At 42.1% G+C, this 15,899-nt stretch overlaps 1 protein-coding gene across 1 annotated transcript; it reads right to left on the reverse strand.

Annotated features, from left to right (window-relative positions):
- Positions 1 to 1,530: 1,530 nt before the first annotated feature.
- mrpl20 (mitochondrial ribosomal protein L20) lies at positions 1,531 to 6,625 on the reverse strand. Its single transcript, XM_063033503.1, has 4 exons — positions 6,404 to 6,625; positions 5,792 to 5,902; positions 3,221 to 3,298; positions 1,531 to 2,274 (listed from the first exon to the last, which is right to left on the reverse strand). The coding sequence occupies exons 1-4, from the start codon at positions 6,488 to 6,490 to the stop codon at positions 2,101 to 2,103; spliced, it is 450 nt and encodes a 149-aa protein (XP_062889573.1). The 5' UTR covers positions 6,491 to 6,625; the 3' UTR covers positions 1,531 to 2,100.
- Positions 6,626 to 15,899: the final 9,274 nt, after the last annotated feature.

Raw genomic sequence — 15,899 nt, forward strand, 5'->3', positions numbered from 1 at the left:
GTTTGGTGCCAGATTTGAGGTCTTCACATTCAGAAGCCCATTTCCTCAGAGGGCCAAGGACTATACTGGCACACTTGTCGTCTTGGCAGACTTCATCATCATCATTTGGCTTCACTGCCTGCGGTTTGGTAGATGGTCTATATTTTCCGGTGCCTCACTGGGACACTTTGTCAGAGGGTGGAGTTGTACAGCAGCTCCCACTAGAATGAACCTCTGTGTTTTGCAGATGCCCTGTATAAAGCACATCCTCTTGCATACTTAATGAATTAGAGCTCAGCGTCAAGACAACTGAGATTGGGGGTAACTTTGATTCATTGAGTGGAGGCACCATAGGACGAATAGTTTCCCCATTAGTCCTCTAGTTCAACTCTCTTCTAGCAGAGCCTTTATTGAAATGAGGTAGACATCGATTCACTTGTTGACATGCAGCTTATGCACATCTAGAATAGGGCATTTCTTCAGCTTCCAGAAAAACACACAGCTCAGGTAACCAAATGAGCCACCAGATTTGAACCTGAGTCAAAGGAGCTTCTTAGTCATCGTTGATGAGTCCCTGGAGACCTCTCGGTGAGCAATCTTTGTCAACACTGATGAGTGTGAGATAACCCAGTATATAGGCAGAGATTTGATTGTTGAGAATCCTTGTCCCACCAGTCCAGGGTTCCAACCTTTTTTATGCCACGGAGCCTTACCATTAACTGAGGGGTCCATGGACCCCAGGTTGGGAACCCCTGCACGAGTCAAAGGGAAGCAGCCTCTCCAAACTAGTGCACTTCCTATGCACAGGCCGGGGGAAGAAAAAGTGGAGGATAAAAATGTGAAATACAAAGATGCAATGAAGGACAGGTGAAAGGGGCAAAAGGGAGCATTGGAAAGTAAAGGCCCAGCAGCAGTAAGAAACAGCAATAAGCCAAGGTAGGCGCAGCAAGCGATGCACATGCATGTGGATGGCAAGAGGGAGAGTAAACTTTCAAAGCCATTTGGTGACATGGGGAAAAAGAGGCATAAATAGAAAGTGGGAGGAATAGCTGAAGGAAGAGAAATTCAGCAATTGGTTTGAATCATTAAATCTCTTCCCCACACCTCCCTCAATACAAAAGGCAATCAAATCCATTACGTCCACACCAACACCTTGGAAGAGCTGATTAGTTCATCTGTAAGTATGTGACCAATTGCATATTAAAAGCTGGATCTGCTTTCAGTACAGGTTTCTGTCAGTACTATAAAGCTATGTATGAGTTCCCTCATTGTTCCATTCTGAACATCTAGGCTCTGATTACTAATCTACTTGAGAGGACATCATGATGGTTAACTGCTGAGCCAAAGCTCAGCTGTACCTCTCCATAATAGAAAGTGAACTATTTTGAGACAGCATGGATCTAGCTCATCTTACAAGTTATTCCGACATCTTGAAAAGCCTCTTGGGCAATGGATAGAGCATCATTCCATTACCCACGCATTTATCATAAATAACTCATTATCTCCACAAAACCATACTGTCCAAGATAGATTAAGATATTCTACATAAAATAGCATTAAATGATTTATTGGGACAGAAATAAATTACAGTTTGGCCCAGTACACTGGAAGCAATATTGGAACAAAGCAAAGAGCAGGACTTAGGCAAGCATCCCAGTGATTTAAAAAAGAAACACAACTGTCCTCTTCTTCTTCAATCATTGATGTACAATGAGCCCTTGTGCCAAAAACTACATCCTATTAGTACTATTTTCACTAGACGGGGCCCAATTATCTTCTCTTTTAAGTGTAATCAAATATATTTCAGTATTCTTTAGTACATGAAAATTGGATGATCAAAGCTGAGGAAGACAACATGTACTGATGTTTTCCAGCAAGCAGTTTTTCTCCCCAGCCTGTCACATTTTCCAAGTTACCAAAATCTTATTGAAGAATTTCATATAATCATACTTAGATTCAAGTATGCATGGTAATAACTATTTCTTGTCAAAGTCCACACAGCAATGCCAAAGATTTTTGGACAGATTTGAAGTCTGCTTCAAATGTTTTGTTAAATTGCCAGCAAAACTCAGTTACAAAACAGATGAAAATTATTTACAGTAATTATTCACATTTATTCCTTTAGTCGCGGTGCACAATACGTGAAAATATTCCATCGGGTTCTCTGCCATCGCCTAACGCATCAAGGAAGCCTTCTTCCCTTCTTCGCTTTGCTAGTGCTGCCAGGGATTTGAATGTCTTTGGTTCGTATACAGCCAAATCAGCAAGTACTTTCCTATTTAGTTCCACTTGACTCTATCAAAATTTAATAACAAAAGCTTAATTATTAAAACATCTCATACAATTTTCAGAACTTTTTTCTATCAACTCTAAAGCATAAAAATTACAAAAAAAGCCAGTTAAACAACACATTTATCAGAGTGGAAAGCAGCACTGTGTCAAATTTAGTCAGAATCTGAAGTTGCATGGACCAACCCAGCTGCCGATTTCTCTGAACTTATCCTCTACTTCAACATTTAATACATAGAGTCAGTGTACAGTAACTCTGGGCTTTGACATAACTTTCTATTGTCAACACAGTGGGCAAGAAAATAAAATTTATATTCATTTACGTATTTGTACAATCCAATCTCCCAGCCAAGCCATACAAACTTTATCACTCCCATGGGACAACTGGCCTATCCTTTCTGAATGTTACTATATAACTAACCAAAAGTGTAGAAAAACTGAATTTATTCATTTTTGGACCAATAATTAATCCTAAATATACCACTCTTACATAACAGGAAAATAAACTATAAGAATTTGACACAGCATTTACATTTTGAAGCATTGTAGCAACTCAATTACTTTATTCCTGTTAGTGGTTATAACTATTTAGACAGCAATTTTTTTTTAAACAATGATATTTCAAAACAGTAAATTAGGCAAGTTCTAGCTGCTGGTCAGAACACTACAAAAATTCCTGTGTTCTCTGAATCGTGTCGTCTAGCACAGCCTGTTTTAATATTTCATGCAGAAGTCACCATGCTCTGGCATGCCCTCATTGAAGCATCAGTTTAGAATATGTTTAAGTTCTCAGAAGAGCACATGCCCACCAGGTTCCGGTTCCAAGAACTCAGCCAGAACTAATTTACAAATCATGAGAAGCCCTCATAATGGAATGCAAAATAAACCACCCGCTCATTGCAACATGATCAAGGCCATCAATCCACTAAATATTTATAAGCTGCAAACTCACCTTAATCAAATTACAAATTAGTATTGGGTATTTCAGCCCATGCTCCCTGGAGGCTGCTGCTATTCTGCTGATCCAAAGCTGAAACAAAATAATTCATCATATTTTCTTTATTCAATCATGAATTTTATTACAAGAACCAGGGATATTGGCAGGTAAACTTCTACGGAAGTAGAACTACTGAATGACTTCAGTACTATTGTACCATTTAAAAATCAAGTAGAGCTTAGCATTTTTAAAAAATAAAATGCTCATGTATTTTGGTCCTTCATGTCAGCAAACAAAGTAAAAAATAATTAAGGGAAACCGTACTGCAGGTAGGCAGGATATATGTATGGGAAAGATGTAGATCGGGATACAGTAATGGTTAGTCATTCTAGGACTGTATCTTGGAAATGGCCTCTGAAATGTCCATTTTACTATCTAAGCCAACTGGCATTTGATGTAGCTGAGGACTCAAAGACAACTATTCTCTCGAAACAATGATCAGGAATGTCAACAGCCACCTTAGGAAAAAATAAACTCTGTGGCGTTAATTTCAATCAGCTTCTGCACTATTTAATAAACTTTACTTCAATAATACAAATTAATGCACCTAGGTACCAAATACTACATGAACATCCCCATTTACACACAACCCCATATTGTATTACATTTTATTAAGGCCACAAGATAGAGCTGAAGGAAACCACATGACTCACGTAGTTCACTCTGCACAAAAGTTTAACACTTCACCATGTAGCTTTCAATTCCTTCAACTGACCTACCTAAAATTACAATTGTATACACAAAAGGCTAATCAAAAGACCCATATTTGAGTATTTCCCCAAATCATGACTAATAATGAACTGACTTGGGCACAAAGTAGCAGTGACCCAATACTTGAATAACAAATAAAACGTAGGTCGATCAGCCATTCGTGCCTGTTCCACAATTCAGTTAAGAATTAATCTTGTACTTCAGCCTTGCGTTCCTGTCCTAACATGGTCATCCTTGAGTCCATGAATATCAAAAGATCTGTGATTTCTGTCCAGAAATATTTCCAGTGGCTGAGCATTGAATAGAGTATTCCAAAGATTTACTACCATCGGGGAGAAAAAATTTCTTCTCAACTCTGCCATGACAGACTAACCCCTTATTTTGAGACTGTGACCCCTGTTTTTAGCTACTCCAGCTAGGAGAAACATCAGCTCCACACCTATCCTTTCAAGTCCCACAAGTTTTATGTATTTCAATAAGATTCCTTCTTATTCTTTTAAAATAAAAAGAGTATAGGATCAGTCTGCTTACTCTCTTTTCATAAACCAAGCCTGAAACTCCAGTAGTAAAACTGGAGCGTCTGTGCCAGTCTCTGTCTTGCAAGTAGCGTGAATTCCAGTTAATTGGGCCATCAGTTAATCAGAGCAGCTGCTTATTTGGGACAGCTCTTCAAGAACAAAAACTAACTGAGAAAATAGCCGAGTTTTCCTTCAGTTATTTGGGAGACTTTGCTCCTTAATTGGGAGAGGAGACTGTTGACAAACAGCTTCTAACTAGTGTCAGTTGTGTGCATGTCTATAGCCATTAATTCCTACACCATGCTTAGAGCAAACAGTTTTTAAATAATACACGTTGCGTGTGTTTGTGTTCAAATAGCAGTGATTTTTGTCACTGACAGTTGGCAAGAAATAAGCAGCAAGACAGTTCAGAGCTGTTTCAATTACTGCTGATTCAGGCTTGCAGATACATGCTAGAAATGGCCAGGAATGAAAATGAAACGATTTCACTACTTAAGTTAGGCACTACAAAGAATTTAAAGGTATCAACAATGTTACAATGAAAATGAAGAATTGGAGGATGCAATTGTCAAAAGCCTTGTATGAAGGCAGTCCATTATCTGCACTAGGTGTCTGCGCTGATTTTGTTCATTTACAGTCAAAAGAACATGTCACTGTACACTTATTAAATAATAGTTTTATAGCACTGTACTAGTATTGGTAGTGTTCTAATTTGCTCTGAATTTCATTTAAACGCATAATTTAATAATCAGTTTGTCTTTTTTATTAACTATTAACCTTATTAACTATTTCCATGAAACTTCGGCTTACTGTGGCAGCCGCTTGACTGTGCCAAATGTAGGGGTCCTGATGTGTCCCAGTTAACCAGAATCCACTGTATTTCCTGCCTCGATTTGAAATACCATACCTGTTCACAACATACACGCTGTCAGGTTGACACTGCAACTAACTAGCAATCTTTAAAATAATCAACACGAAATAAAAACATCAAAAAGCATGAAAATTCCTTGCACTCCTGTGTATGCAACAATAGTCTAAACTTACAGCCCATTTAAGTGCTGCTTGCTCTGTTAAATATTCCTCTCGAGTTCTCATGCCAAATGATACCAATTTCTCTAATACTTCATAAAGCACTGGCTCTCCCATTCCACATTTACAAACAACCCTCCAGAAGCACTATTGTCACTGAACTCATTTCATGTTTCTCTATAACTTGAGACTACAGCTGCATATCTTGCCAGATGTCTGCAAAACCCCTCCCCAGTTGCCGACTAGCCCAGTCAGTGGGGCTCTTTACCGTCCTCATGTTCCGTTTCTTCAGTTTCCTGGCTTTGGTGGAGTAGAGGAAGGCTCTCCGAACGGCCCGCAACGCCAGGCTGTAGCATCGATTCTTCCGCCCGCGGAAATGCTGCATAAACAAAGAAATAATAAATGAGAATCGATCTTTGGGCAGGTCATAGGGCTGAGGTGAGAGGTGGAAGATTCAAAAGAGAACGCAAGGGCAACTTCACGCAATGAGCTGCCAGAGGAAGTGGTTGAGGCATTTAAAAGGACATTAGCACAAGAGGAGATGGATGGGAGGATAGATGGCATTATGGACCAAATGAGGCTAAGGTCACATAGACGAATTTGCCCGAAGGGCTTATTTCCTTGCTATACGACTGACTGACCGGCACACGGAGGCCGGGTCACAGTGATAGACTCAGGCCTTTCGGCCCACCAACTCCATGCTGACTACAGGGATCCCATTGCCAACAGCAACTGGGGCTTTACCGCTTCCTATTAAACCCAAACCTGTCCCGCTGGGTAAAGTTATGGTCGGGCCCCGGAGCTGGGAGTCTGGCGGCATCCCAGCAGCCCGGCCTCAGGTCCCGACCCTCTGCCTGCTCGCCCGGCCTCCCTCCCTCACCCGTGCGTGCTTCAAGACTTCTTGGACCCGCCAATATCGATCGGGCCCGCGGCTCCGGATCCAACGCGAGAGCGTGAGGAAAACCATCAGCGTGAGAGCGGCAGTTCGGGTCCCCGCCCGCCGCCGGCTGTGTCCAAGACCCGCCTCGGCTTCACCTCCACCGGCTCGGTCCCAAGGAGATGCGGCCCCTCACCTCGAGGGGACGTCACAGGCCCCACATCCGGCGGTCCCTGCCCTATGATTGGTCACTCCGATCGTGCGCATGCGTACCACCTCCCGGGGTGGGCGGGGCTACAGTTCAGCCCGAGTACGCACGTGATTTTGTGTTAACTCTGTCATTGAAAGTTGTCTCTGTTCAGGGAGGTGTTTGTGTCCTGTTAGACGTCGGGGATAGGGTCTGATTATTTTAAAATTAAATTAAAACATTGGAAACGTTTGGATATTTTCAGCACAACAGATTAAATCAGTAGTATATGTATTTCGCATTCTTTCCACGTACTCATACAGTTAGGAGATTTAGCCTGTTGCAATTAAAAATGAGACCAGAGAAAATGGAAAATCTATAGTTACTGAACTTTGTACACCGACTAAAGCTGATTGAAACTTCGCTTTCATGTATTATTGTTTTTCTTAATGGTAAAGTCTAATTAGCATAACTGAACTCAAAGCGTTTTAAATCTTTCACTGAGAATACGATAAGGCAGTGAATGAGCAAGAACTTGGTGTTTCATTCACTGGAGATTTCTGGTTGTAAAGCCTAAAACTTGTGAATTAAAGGACGGAAGAACCGAATATTTGAAACAAAAAATAGAAAATGTAGAGAGTACTCAGCAGGTTAGGCGGTATCACTAGTGAAAACAAATGCTTCTAGTAAACATTACGTGACTAATGTTTCAGGTTGGTGACCTTGCATGCGAACAACTAAATATTTAATTTTACATCCAAAATAATAAAGATAAACATTTACTACAATAAGATTTCCCTCAAAATCTGATGTTTATCAAATCCTATATATAATGAGACCGCTTTGCTGAACATCTACGCTCTGTCCGCCAGAGAAAGCAGGATCTCCCAGTGGCCACACATTTTAATTCCACATCCCATTCCCATTCTGACATGTCTATCCACGGCCTCCTCTACTGTAAAGATGAAGCCACACTCAGGTTGGAGGAACAACACCTTATATTCCGTATGGGTAGCCTCCAACCTGATGGCATGAACATTGACTTCTCTAACTTCCGCTAGGCCCCACCTCCCCCTCGTACCCCATCTGTTACTCTTTTTTATGCACACATTCTTTCTCTCACTCTCCTTTTTCTCCCTCTGTCCCTCTGAATATACCTCTTGCCCATCCTCTGGGTCACCCCCCCCGTCTTTCTTCCCGGACCTCCTGTCCCATGATCCTCTCGTATCCCCTTTTGCCTATCACCTGTCCAGCTCTCGGCTCTATCCCTCCCCCTCCAGCTTTCAAATCCCTTACTCACTCTTCCTTCAGTTAGTCCTGACGAAGGGTCTCGGCCTGAAACGTCGACTGCGCCTCTTCCTATAGATGCTGCCTGGCCTGCTGCGTTCACCAGCAACTTTGATGTGTGTTGCTTGTATTAGCTTTCCTGATTACAAATATGCCATGTATTCTTTTCCTCGTCCTAGTCCCAGACATTCAGGGTGTGTTAGAATTATATTTACCACTATACTTTGTTCACAAGTGAACTCCTTGGGTTTTGTGGTGATAAGCCATTGAACAATTTATACAAATAACATCTGGATTTGATTTTGTCACTGAAAGCTGGATGGGGAAGGATGATTACCTAATTAGCTTTGAAAATACTGTTCGCTTCTCACAGGGGTCCGCAGCGATACACGTAGGCCCTATTGAGTCTCAGCCAGCCATCATGACCTATTTTTGACGGACTGTTCAAGTTAATCAGTGAGATGTTAGGTTAAAAAAAAGATGTCATAATCCAAATAAATGTCCAAAAAGAAACTGAGCCTGAAAGTGTCAGTTGGAGTAACAAAATATTGGAGTTTATTTGACGAGATGGTGGCGAGTTCAGAAAGGCGGCATTATTTTCTTCTGCAAGGGTTCCTAAAGCTACATAACTAGTCGGGGGGTGGCTCTCTGCTCTGTGATGTTAGAATGCACAAGAGTCAAGTAAAATGTAAATGAAAACATAAACAGGAGTCAGCCAAAAAGGCATTTCAATTCAAGAATACAGACATTCCACAAAGATCTGCCAGGGAATCGTTGGAAGATTTACTTTGATCCAATTCCAGACACATTAGAAATGTTTTTATTGTTGACTGCGCACAGTATATATAAAAAAAAACTTAAAATTGTAAGCCTGGCCTCAGTAATTAGTTAGAAAGTGTTCCAAGGACAGTATCAAAGCCCTGTGAAATGACCCATCATAGTTCTGTGTGAATGCTGAGCAGTGCCCATGAGGCAGCTGCAAAGAACTCATTCACGAGGGCCTTAAGTTTACAACATCAAAACCACCTTGTTGATTACCAATTGAGGAAGCCCGCTGACAAAATGCGTACCTCAGTGGTTTATTTGCAAGTGCCACGGTCACGCAGAGAAGATGAAACTAAATTTCTCTTCAGTTATAATTTTACTACAACCTTAGAGTGCTGTATCAGAAGATGGTGATGGAAGCTTCCCTCGAATACCATGAGTGAACTGCAAACAGACATCAACACAACACCAAAAATCCTAAAGGGTGCTGCTCCTAAGTGTTAGAATCGGTTGTTTTTTTAAATTACCTTTTATAAGATATCAATTGAATTAATGCAAGACCAAGAACATTGTTTCCTTTTTACTAACATAATTACTATTTTTAATATAGTCATAGTCATACTTTATTGATCCCAGGGGGAAATTGGTTTTTGTTACAGTTGCACCATAAATAATAAATAGTAATAGAACCATAAATAGTTAAATAGTTATATGTAAATTATGCCAGTAAATTACGAAGTAAGTCCAGGACCAGCCTATCGGCTCAATAATTTGTATCTTTAAAAAACTCATGTATTTTTCACAAACGAGAGAAAATCTGCAGATGCTGCAGATGCTTATTATTTATTATTTTTATTTATTAGTTATGTTTATTATTTAGTGTTGCGTTTGTTATGTTATGATTGCACTGCCCCTGAGAAACGCTGTCTCATTCTGCCCTGCAGAGCTGATGTATGGTTAGAATGACAATAAAGTTTTTTGAATCTTTGAATCTTGAATCTTGAAATCCGAGCAACAGACACAAGATGCTGGAGGAACTCAGCAGGCATTTATGGAAAAAAGTACAGTCGACGTTTTGGCCCAAAATGTCCTGCTGAAGGGCCTCGGCCTGAAACACCGACTGTACTCTTTTCCACAGATGCTGCCTGGCCTGCAAGTTCCTCCAGCATTTTGTGTGTGTGGCTTGGATTTTTCACAGTATGTGGTGGTTCATCTCCACCTACTGGCCAAAGGCGGTATAACAGTTATGTAACACACATCAAAGTTGCTGGTGAACACAGCAGGCCAAGCAGCATCTGTAGGAGGAGGTGCAGTCAACGTTTCAGGCCGAGACCCTTCGTCAGGACCTTATGTACACCCTTATAACAGTTATGTACACCCTTTTATCTTTTAATTGGCTAAATGTTAGCACTTTATTTATTTATTGATTGAGATACAACGTGGAACAGCCCCTTCCTGCCTTTCGAGCCTTGCCGCCCAGCAACTCCACGATTTAATCCCAGCCTAATCACAGGACAGTTTACAATGACCAATTAACCTACCAACCAGTACGCCTTTAGACTGTGGGAGGAAACCCACGTGATCGCAGGGAGAACATACAAACTCTTTACGGGCAGCAGTGGGAAGTGAACCCAGGTCGCCTGTACTGAAAAGCGTTGTGCTGACCATTACGCTACTTTGCCACCCCATATATGTTATAATTGTTATAATTATGTAGCCTTTCAATTGGATTCTATTATCTAAGTAATTTCTGTTATCTCGAGAATAAAAGTGATGGCTTTTTGAAAAGCACCATGTTGAATCTATTTAATCTCGGGTTCTCAGCTCCTCACTTAGTTTCAAGTGCTCTGTATCTTTGTTTGAACTTTAAAGTAAGTGATTGTGAAGAATCAACATTTTTTTGCTCATTCCCGAACTCCTAAGAGAACCCAGGCGTTGAAAGATCCGTCATCAGTTTTCAGAAGTAGCCCTGCATATTAGACTAGAAAAGAATAACGGTAGGGGTAGATGTAACACAGGAACATGCAGATGTCATCAAGGAAGTTATAAAATTCAACAGTACAATCTTGCTAGGTAGGCAGGAAGTGGCGCTGTGTACAAAGGCTGTTGTAAATCTAGTCAAGAAGAAAAGAAAAGCTTGCAAAAGGTTGAAAAAACTAGGTAATGATAGAGATCTAGAAGATTATGAGGCTAGCAGGAAGGAGCTTAAGAATGAAATTAGGAGAGCCAGAAGGGGTCATGAGAAGGCCTTAGCGAGCAGGATTGAAGAAAACCTCCAGGCATTCTACAGGTATGTAAAGAGCAAGAGGATAAGACATGAGAGAATAGGACCAATCAAGTGTGACAGTGGAAAAGTGTGTATGGAACCGGAGGAAGTAGCTGAGGTACTTAATGAATACTTTGCTTCAGTATTCACTACGGAAAAGGATCTTGGCGATTGTAGGGATGACTTGCAGTGGACTGAAAAGCTTGAGCATGTAGATATTAAGGAAGAGGATGTGCTGGAGCTTTTGGAAAGCATCAAGTTGGATAAGTCACTGGGACTGGATGGGATGTACCCCAGGCTACTGTGGGAGGTGAGAGAGGAGATTGCTGAGCCTCTGGTGATGATCTTTGCATCATCAATGAGGACGGGAGAGGTTCCGGAGGATTGGAGGGTTTCAGATGTTGTTCCCTTATTCAAGAAAGGGAGTAGGGTTAGCCCTGGAAATTATAGGCCAGTGAGTCTTACTTCAGTGGTTGGTAAGTTGATGGAGAAGATCCTGAGAGACAGGATTTATGAACATTTGGAGAGGCATAATATGATTAGCAATAGTCAGCATGGCTTTGTCAAAGGCAGGTCGTGCCTTACGAGCCTGATTGAATTTTTTGAGGATGTGACTAAACACATTGATGAAGGTAGAGCCGTAGATGTAGTGTATATGGATTTCAGCAAGGCATTTGATAAAGTACTCCATACAAGTGTAACGTTCAGTTATATTGGCTCGTGTATGTCTAGGGGAGATCCAGCCCAGCACTCGCCTCAACACTCTCCACAGGGTTGGTGGCCACCCGAATCAATCACAAACGTCAATCATCAGCCAGCACACCCAGTAAATTTTAACAAATACACTTTATAAATATTACTAATTCTATGGCATTAATATACATTTGATACAGAGAGGAAAGTAATGAAAAAAAAGGCGCCAACACTTATCAAAGTCCAAGTTCTTCGCACGCTACATTGGAGCTCAATTCGACTTCAGACGACCACCCGAATTCCGTCGACTCACGGCTCGGAACCACCCTGAGTGATCGACCGGAGCCTCTCCGCACGTCCGTGGTCCTCCTCGTCTCTCCTCCGACTCCCCGCCAAAACTCAGTCCACAGTCATATCATACAGCATGGTATCCGAAAACAAAACAATACATAACCACCCATTGGCTAATAGAACATTGTTATCTCATTTTAAAGTAAACAAACTGCTAGCGCAAACTCTCTTCAGCGTTAAAGCACAACAAAGCCGCATTCCCCAGATTAACATAACAAAGTCGCCGTTTTAAATGTAACAAAAGAAAGACCCCGTACACAAGGCTTATTAAGAAAGTAAGGAGGCATGGGATCCAAGGGGACATTGCTTCGTGGATCCAGAACTGGCTTGCCCACAGAAGACAAAGAGTGGTTGTAGACGGGTCATATTCTGCATGGAGGCCGGAGACGAGTGGTGTGCCTCAGGGATCTGTTCTGGGACCCTTACTCTTCGTGATTTTTATAAATGACCTGGATGAGGAAGTGGAGGGATGGGATAGTAAATTTGCTGATGACACAAAGGTTGGAAGTAATGTGGATAGTGTGGAGGGCTGTCAGAGTTTACAGCGAGACATTGATAGGATGCAAAACTGGGCTGACAAGTGGCAGATGGAGTTCAACACAGATAAGTGTGAGGTGGTTCATTTTGGTAGGTCAAATGTGATGGCAGAATATAGCATTAATGGTAAGACTCTTGGCAGTGTGGAGGATCAGAGGGATCTTGGGGTCCGAGTCCATAGGACACTCAAAGCTGCTGCACAGATTGACTCTGTGGTTAAGAAAGCATACGGTGCATTGACCTTCATCAATTTTGGGATTGAGTTTAAGAGCCGAGAAGTAATGTTGCAGCTATATAGGACCCTGGTCAGACCCTACTTGGAGTATTGTGCTCAGTTCTGGTCGCCTCACTATAGGAAGGATGTGGAAACCATACAAAGGGTGCAGAGAAGATTTGTAAGGATGTAAATCTGGTTTGGGGAGCATGCCTTATGAGAATAGGTAGAATTAACTTGGCCTTTTCTCCTTAGAGCAATGGAGGATGAGAGGTGACCTGATATAGATGTACAAGATGATGAGAGGCATTGATCGTGTGGATAGTCAGAGGCTTTTTCCCAGGGCTTAAATGGCTAGCATGAGAGGACACAGTTTTAAGGTGCTGGGGAGTAGGTACAGAGGAGATGTCAGGGGTAAGTTTTTCACACAGAGTGGTGAGTGTGTGGAATGGGCTGCTGACAATGGTGGTGGAGGCGGATACGATAGGGTCTTTTAAGAGGCTCCTGGACAGGTACATGAAGCTTAGAAAAATAGAGGGCTATGGCTAACCCTAGGTAACTTCTAAGGTAGGGACATGTTCGGCACAGCTTTGTGGGCCGAAGGGCCTGTATTGTGCTGTAGGTGTTACATAGAAACATAGAAACATAGAAAATAGGTGCAGGAGTAGACCATTCGGCCCTTCGAGCCTGCACCGCCATTTATTATGATCATGGCTGATCATCCAACTCAGAACCCAGCCTTCCCTCCATACCCCCTGACCCCTGTAGCCACAAGGGCCATATCTAACTTCCTTTTAAACATAGCTAATGAACTGGCCTCAACAGTTTGCTGTGGCAGAGAATTCCACAGATTCACCACTCTCTGTGTGAAGAAGTTTTTCCTAACCTCGGTCCTAAAAGGCTTCCCCTCTATCCTCAAACTGTGACCCCTCGTTCTAGACCTCCCCAACATCGGGAACAATCTTCCCGCATCTAGCCTGTCCAATCCCTTTAGGATCTTATACGTTTCAATCAGATCCCCCCTCAATCTTCTAAATTCCAACGAGTACAAGCCCAGTTCATCCAGTCTTTCTTCATATGAAAGACCTGCCATCCCAGGAATCAATCTGGTGAACCTTCTTTGTACTCCCTCTATGGCAAAGATGTCTTTCCTCAGATTAGGGGACCAAAACTGCACACAATACTCCAGGTGTGGTCTCACCAAGGCCTTGTACAACTGCAGTAGTACCTCCCTGCTCCTGTACTCGAATCCTCTCGCTATAAATGCCAGCATACCGTTCACATTTTTCACCGCCTGCTGTACCTGCATGCCCACTTTCAATGACTGGTGTATAATGACACCCAGGTCTCGTTGCACCTCCCCTTTTCCTAATCGGCCACCATTCAGATAATAATCTGTTTTCCTATTTTTGCCACCAAAGTGGATAACTTCACATTTATCCACATTAAATTGCATCTGCCATGAGTTTGCCCACTCACCCAACCTATCCAAGTCACCCTGCATCCTCTTAGCATCCTCCTCACTGCTAACACTGCCACCCAGCTTCGTGTCATCCGCAAACTTGGAGATGCTGCATTTAATTCCCTCATCCAAGTCATTAATATATATTGTAAACAACTGGGGTCCCAGCACTGAGCCTTGCGGTACCCCACTAGTCACCGCCTGCCATTCTGAAAAGGTCCCGTTTATTCCCACTCTTTGCTTCCTGTCTGCTAACCAATTCTCCACCCACACCAATACCTTACCCCCAATACCGTGTGCTTTAATTTTGCACACTAATCTCCTATGTGGGACCTTGTCAAAAGCCTTTTGAAAATCCAAATATACCACATCCACTGGTTCTCCCCTATCCACTCTTCTAGTTACATCCTCAAAAAATTCTATGAGATTCGTCAGACATGATTTTCCTTTCACAAATCCATGCTGACTTTGTCCGATCATTTCACCGCTTTCCAAATGTGCTGTTATCACATCCTTGATAACTGACTCCAGCAGTTTCCCCACCACCGACGTTAGGCTAACCGGCCTATAATTCCCCGGTTTCTCTCTCCCTCCTTTTTTAAAAAGTGGGGTTACATTAGCCACCCTCCAATCCTCAGGAACTAGTCCAGAATCTAACGAGTTTTGAAAAATTATCACTAATGCATCCACTATTTCTTGGGCCACTTCCTTAAGCACTCTGGGATGCAGACCATCTGGCCCTGGGGATTTATCTGCCTTCAATCCCTTCAATTTACCTAACACCACTTCCCTACTAACATGTATTTCGCTCAGTTCCTCCATCTCACTGGACCCTCTGTCCCTTACTATTTCTGGAAGATTATTTATGTCCTCCTTAGTGAAGACAGAACCAAAGTAATTATTCAATTGGTCTGCCATGTCCTTGCTCCCCATAATCAATTCACCTGTTTCTGTTTGCAGGGGACCTACATTTGTCTTTATCAGTCTTTTCCTTTTTACATATCTATAAAAGCTTTTACAGTCCGTTTTTATGTTCTCTGCCAGTTTTCTCTCATAATCTTTTTTCCCCTTCCTAATTAAGCCCTTTGTCCTCCTCTGCTGAACTCTGAATTTCTCCCAGTCCTCAGGTGAGCCACTTTCTCTGGCTAATTTGTATGCTACTTCTTTGGAATTGATACTATCCCTAATTTCTCTTGTCAGCCACGGGTGCACTACCTTCCTTGATTTATTCTTTTGCCAAACTGGGATGAACAATTGTTGTAGTTCATCCATGCAACCTTTAAATGCCTGTGTTCTATGTTTCTATGCTGTTGTGTAGCATAAATATAATGCAGGGTTCAGTGAAGTACAAGCGATAGTGTGCATTTTATGGTGTTAGATAAAGTACATTGTGAGTACATTATATAAAGTGAACAATTTCAAGTTCCTTGGTGTCAATATCTCTGAGGATTTAACCTGGACACAACATATTGATGCAGTTATACAGAAGGCATGACAGTGACTATATTTCATTAGGAGTTTGAGGAGATTTGGTTTGTCAACTAAATCACTTGGAAACTTGTACAAATGTACCATGGAGAGCATTCTGACCGGCTGCATCTCCGTCTGGCACGGGGGGGGGGCGGGGTTGGGGTGGCACTACTGCAGAAGATCGAAGTAAGTTGCAGAAACTTGTAAAATTGGTTAGCTCTATCATGGGTACCAGCTACCATAGTATCCAAGACATCTTCAAGGAGC

The sequence above is a fragment of the Mobula hypostoma genome, chromosome 25 (genome assembly GCF_963921235.1).
Source record: "Mobula hypostoma chromosome 25, sMobHyp1.1, whole genome shotgun sequence".
NCBI lineage: Eukaryota > Metazoa > Chordata > Chondrichthyes > Myliobatiformes > Myliobatidae > Mobula > Mobula hypostoma.

Bases quoted from the DNA above. Each gene is read 5' to 3' on its own strand.
- mrpl20 (XM_063033503.1), bottom strand. From the start codon at position 6,490: ATGGTTTTCCTCACGCTCTCGCGTTGGATCCGGAGCCGCGGGCCCGAT. The intron at 3,299-5,791 runs GTAAAGAGCCCC...ATTTTGTTTCAG, and splicing joins AGAAACGGAACATGAGGACG to CTTTGGATCAGCAGAATAGC. The intron at 2,275-3,220 runs GTGAGTTTGCAG...AAATTTTGATAG, and splicing joins TAATTTGTAATTTGATTAAG to AGTCAAGTGGAACTAAATAG.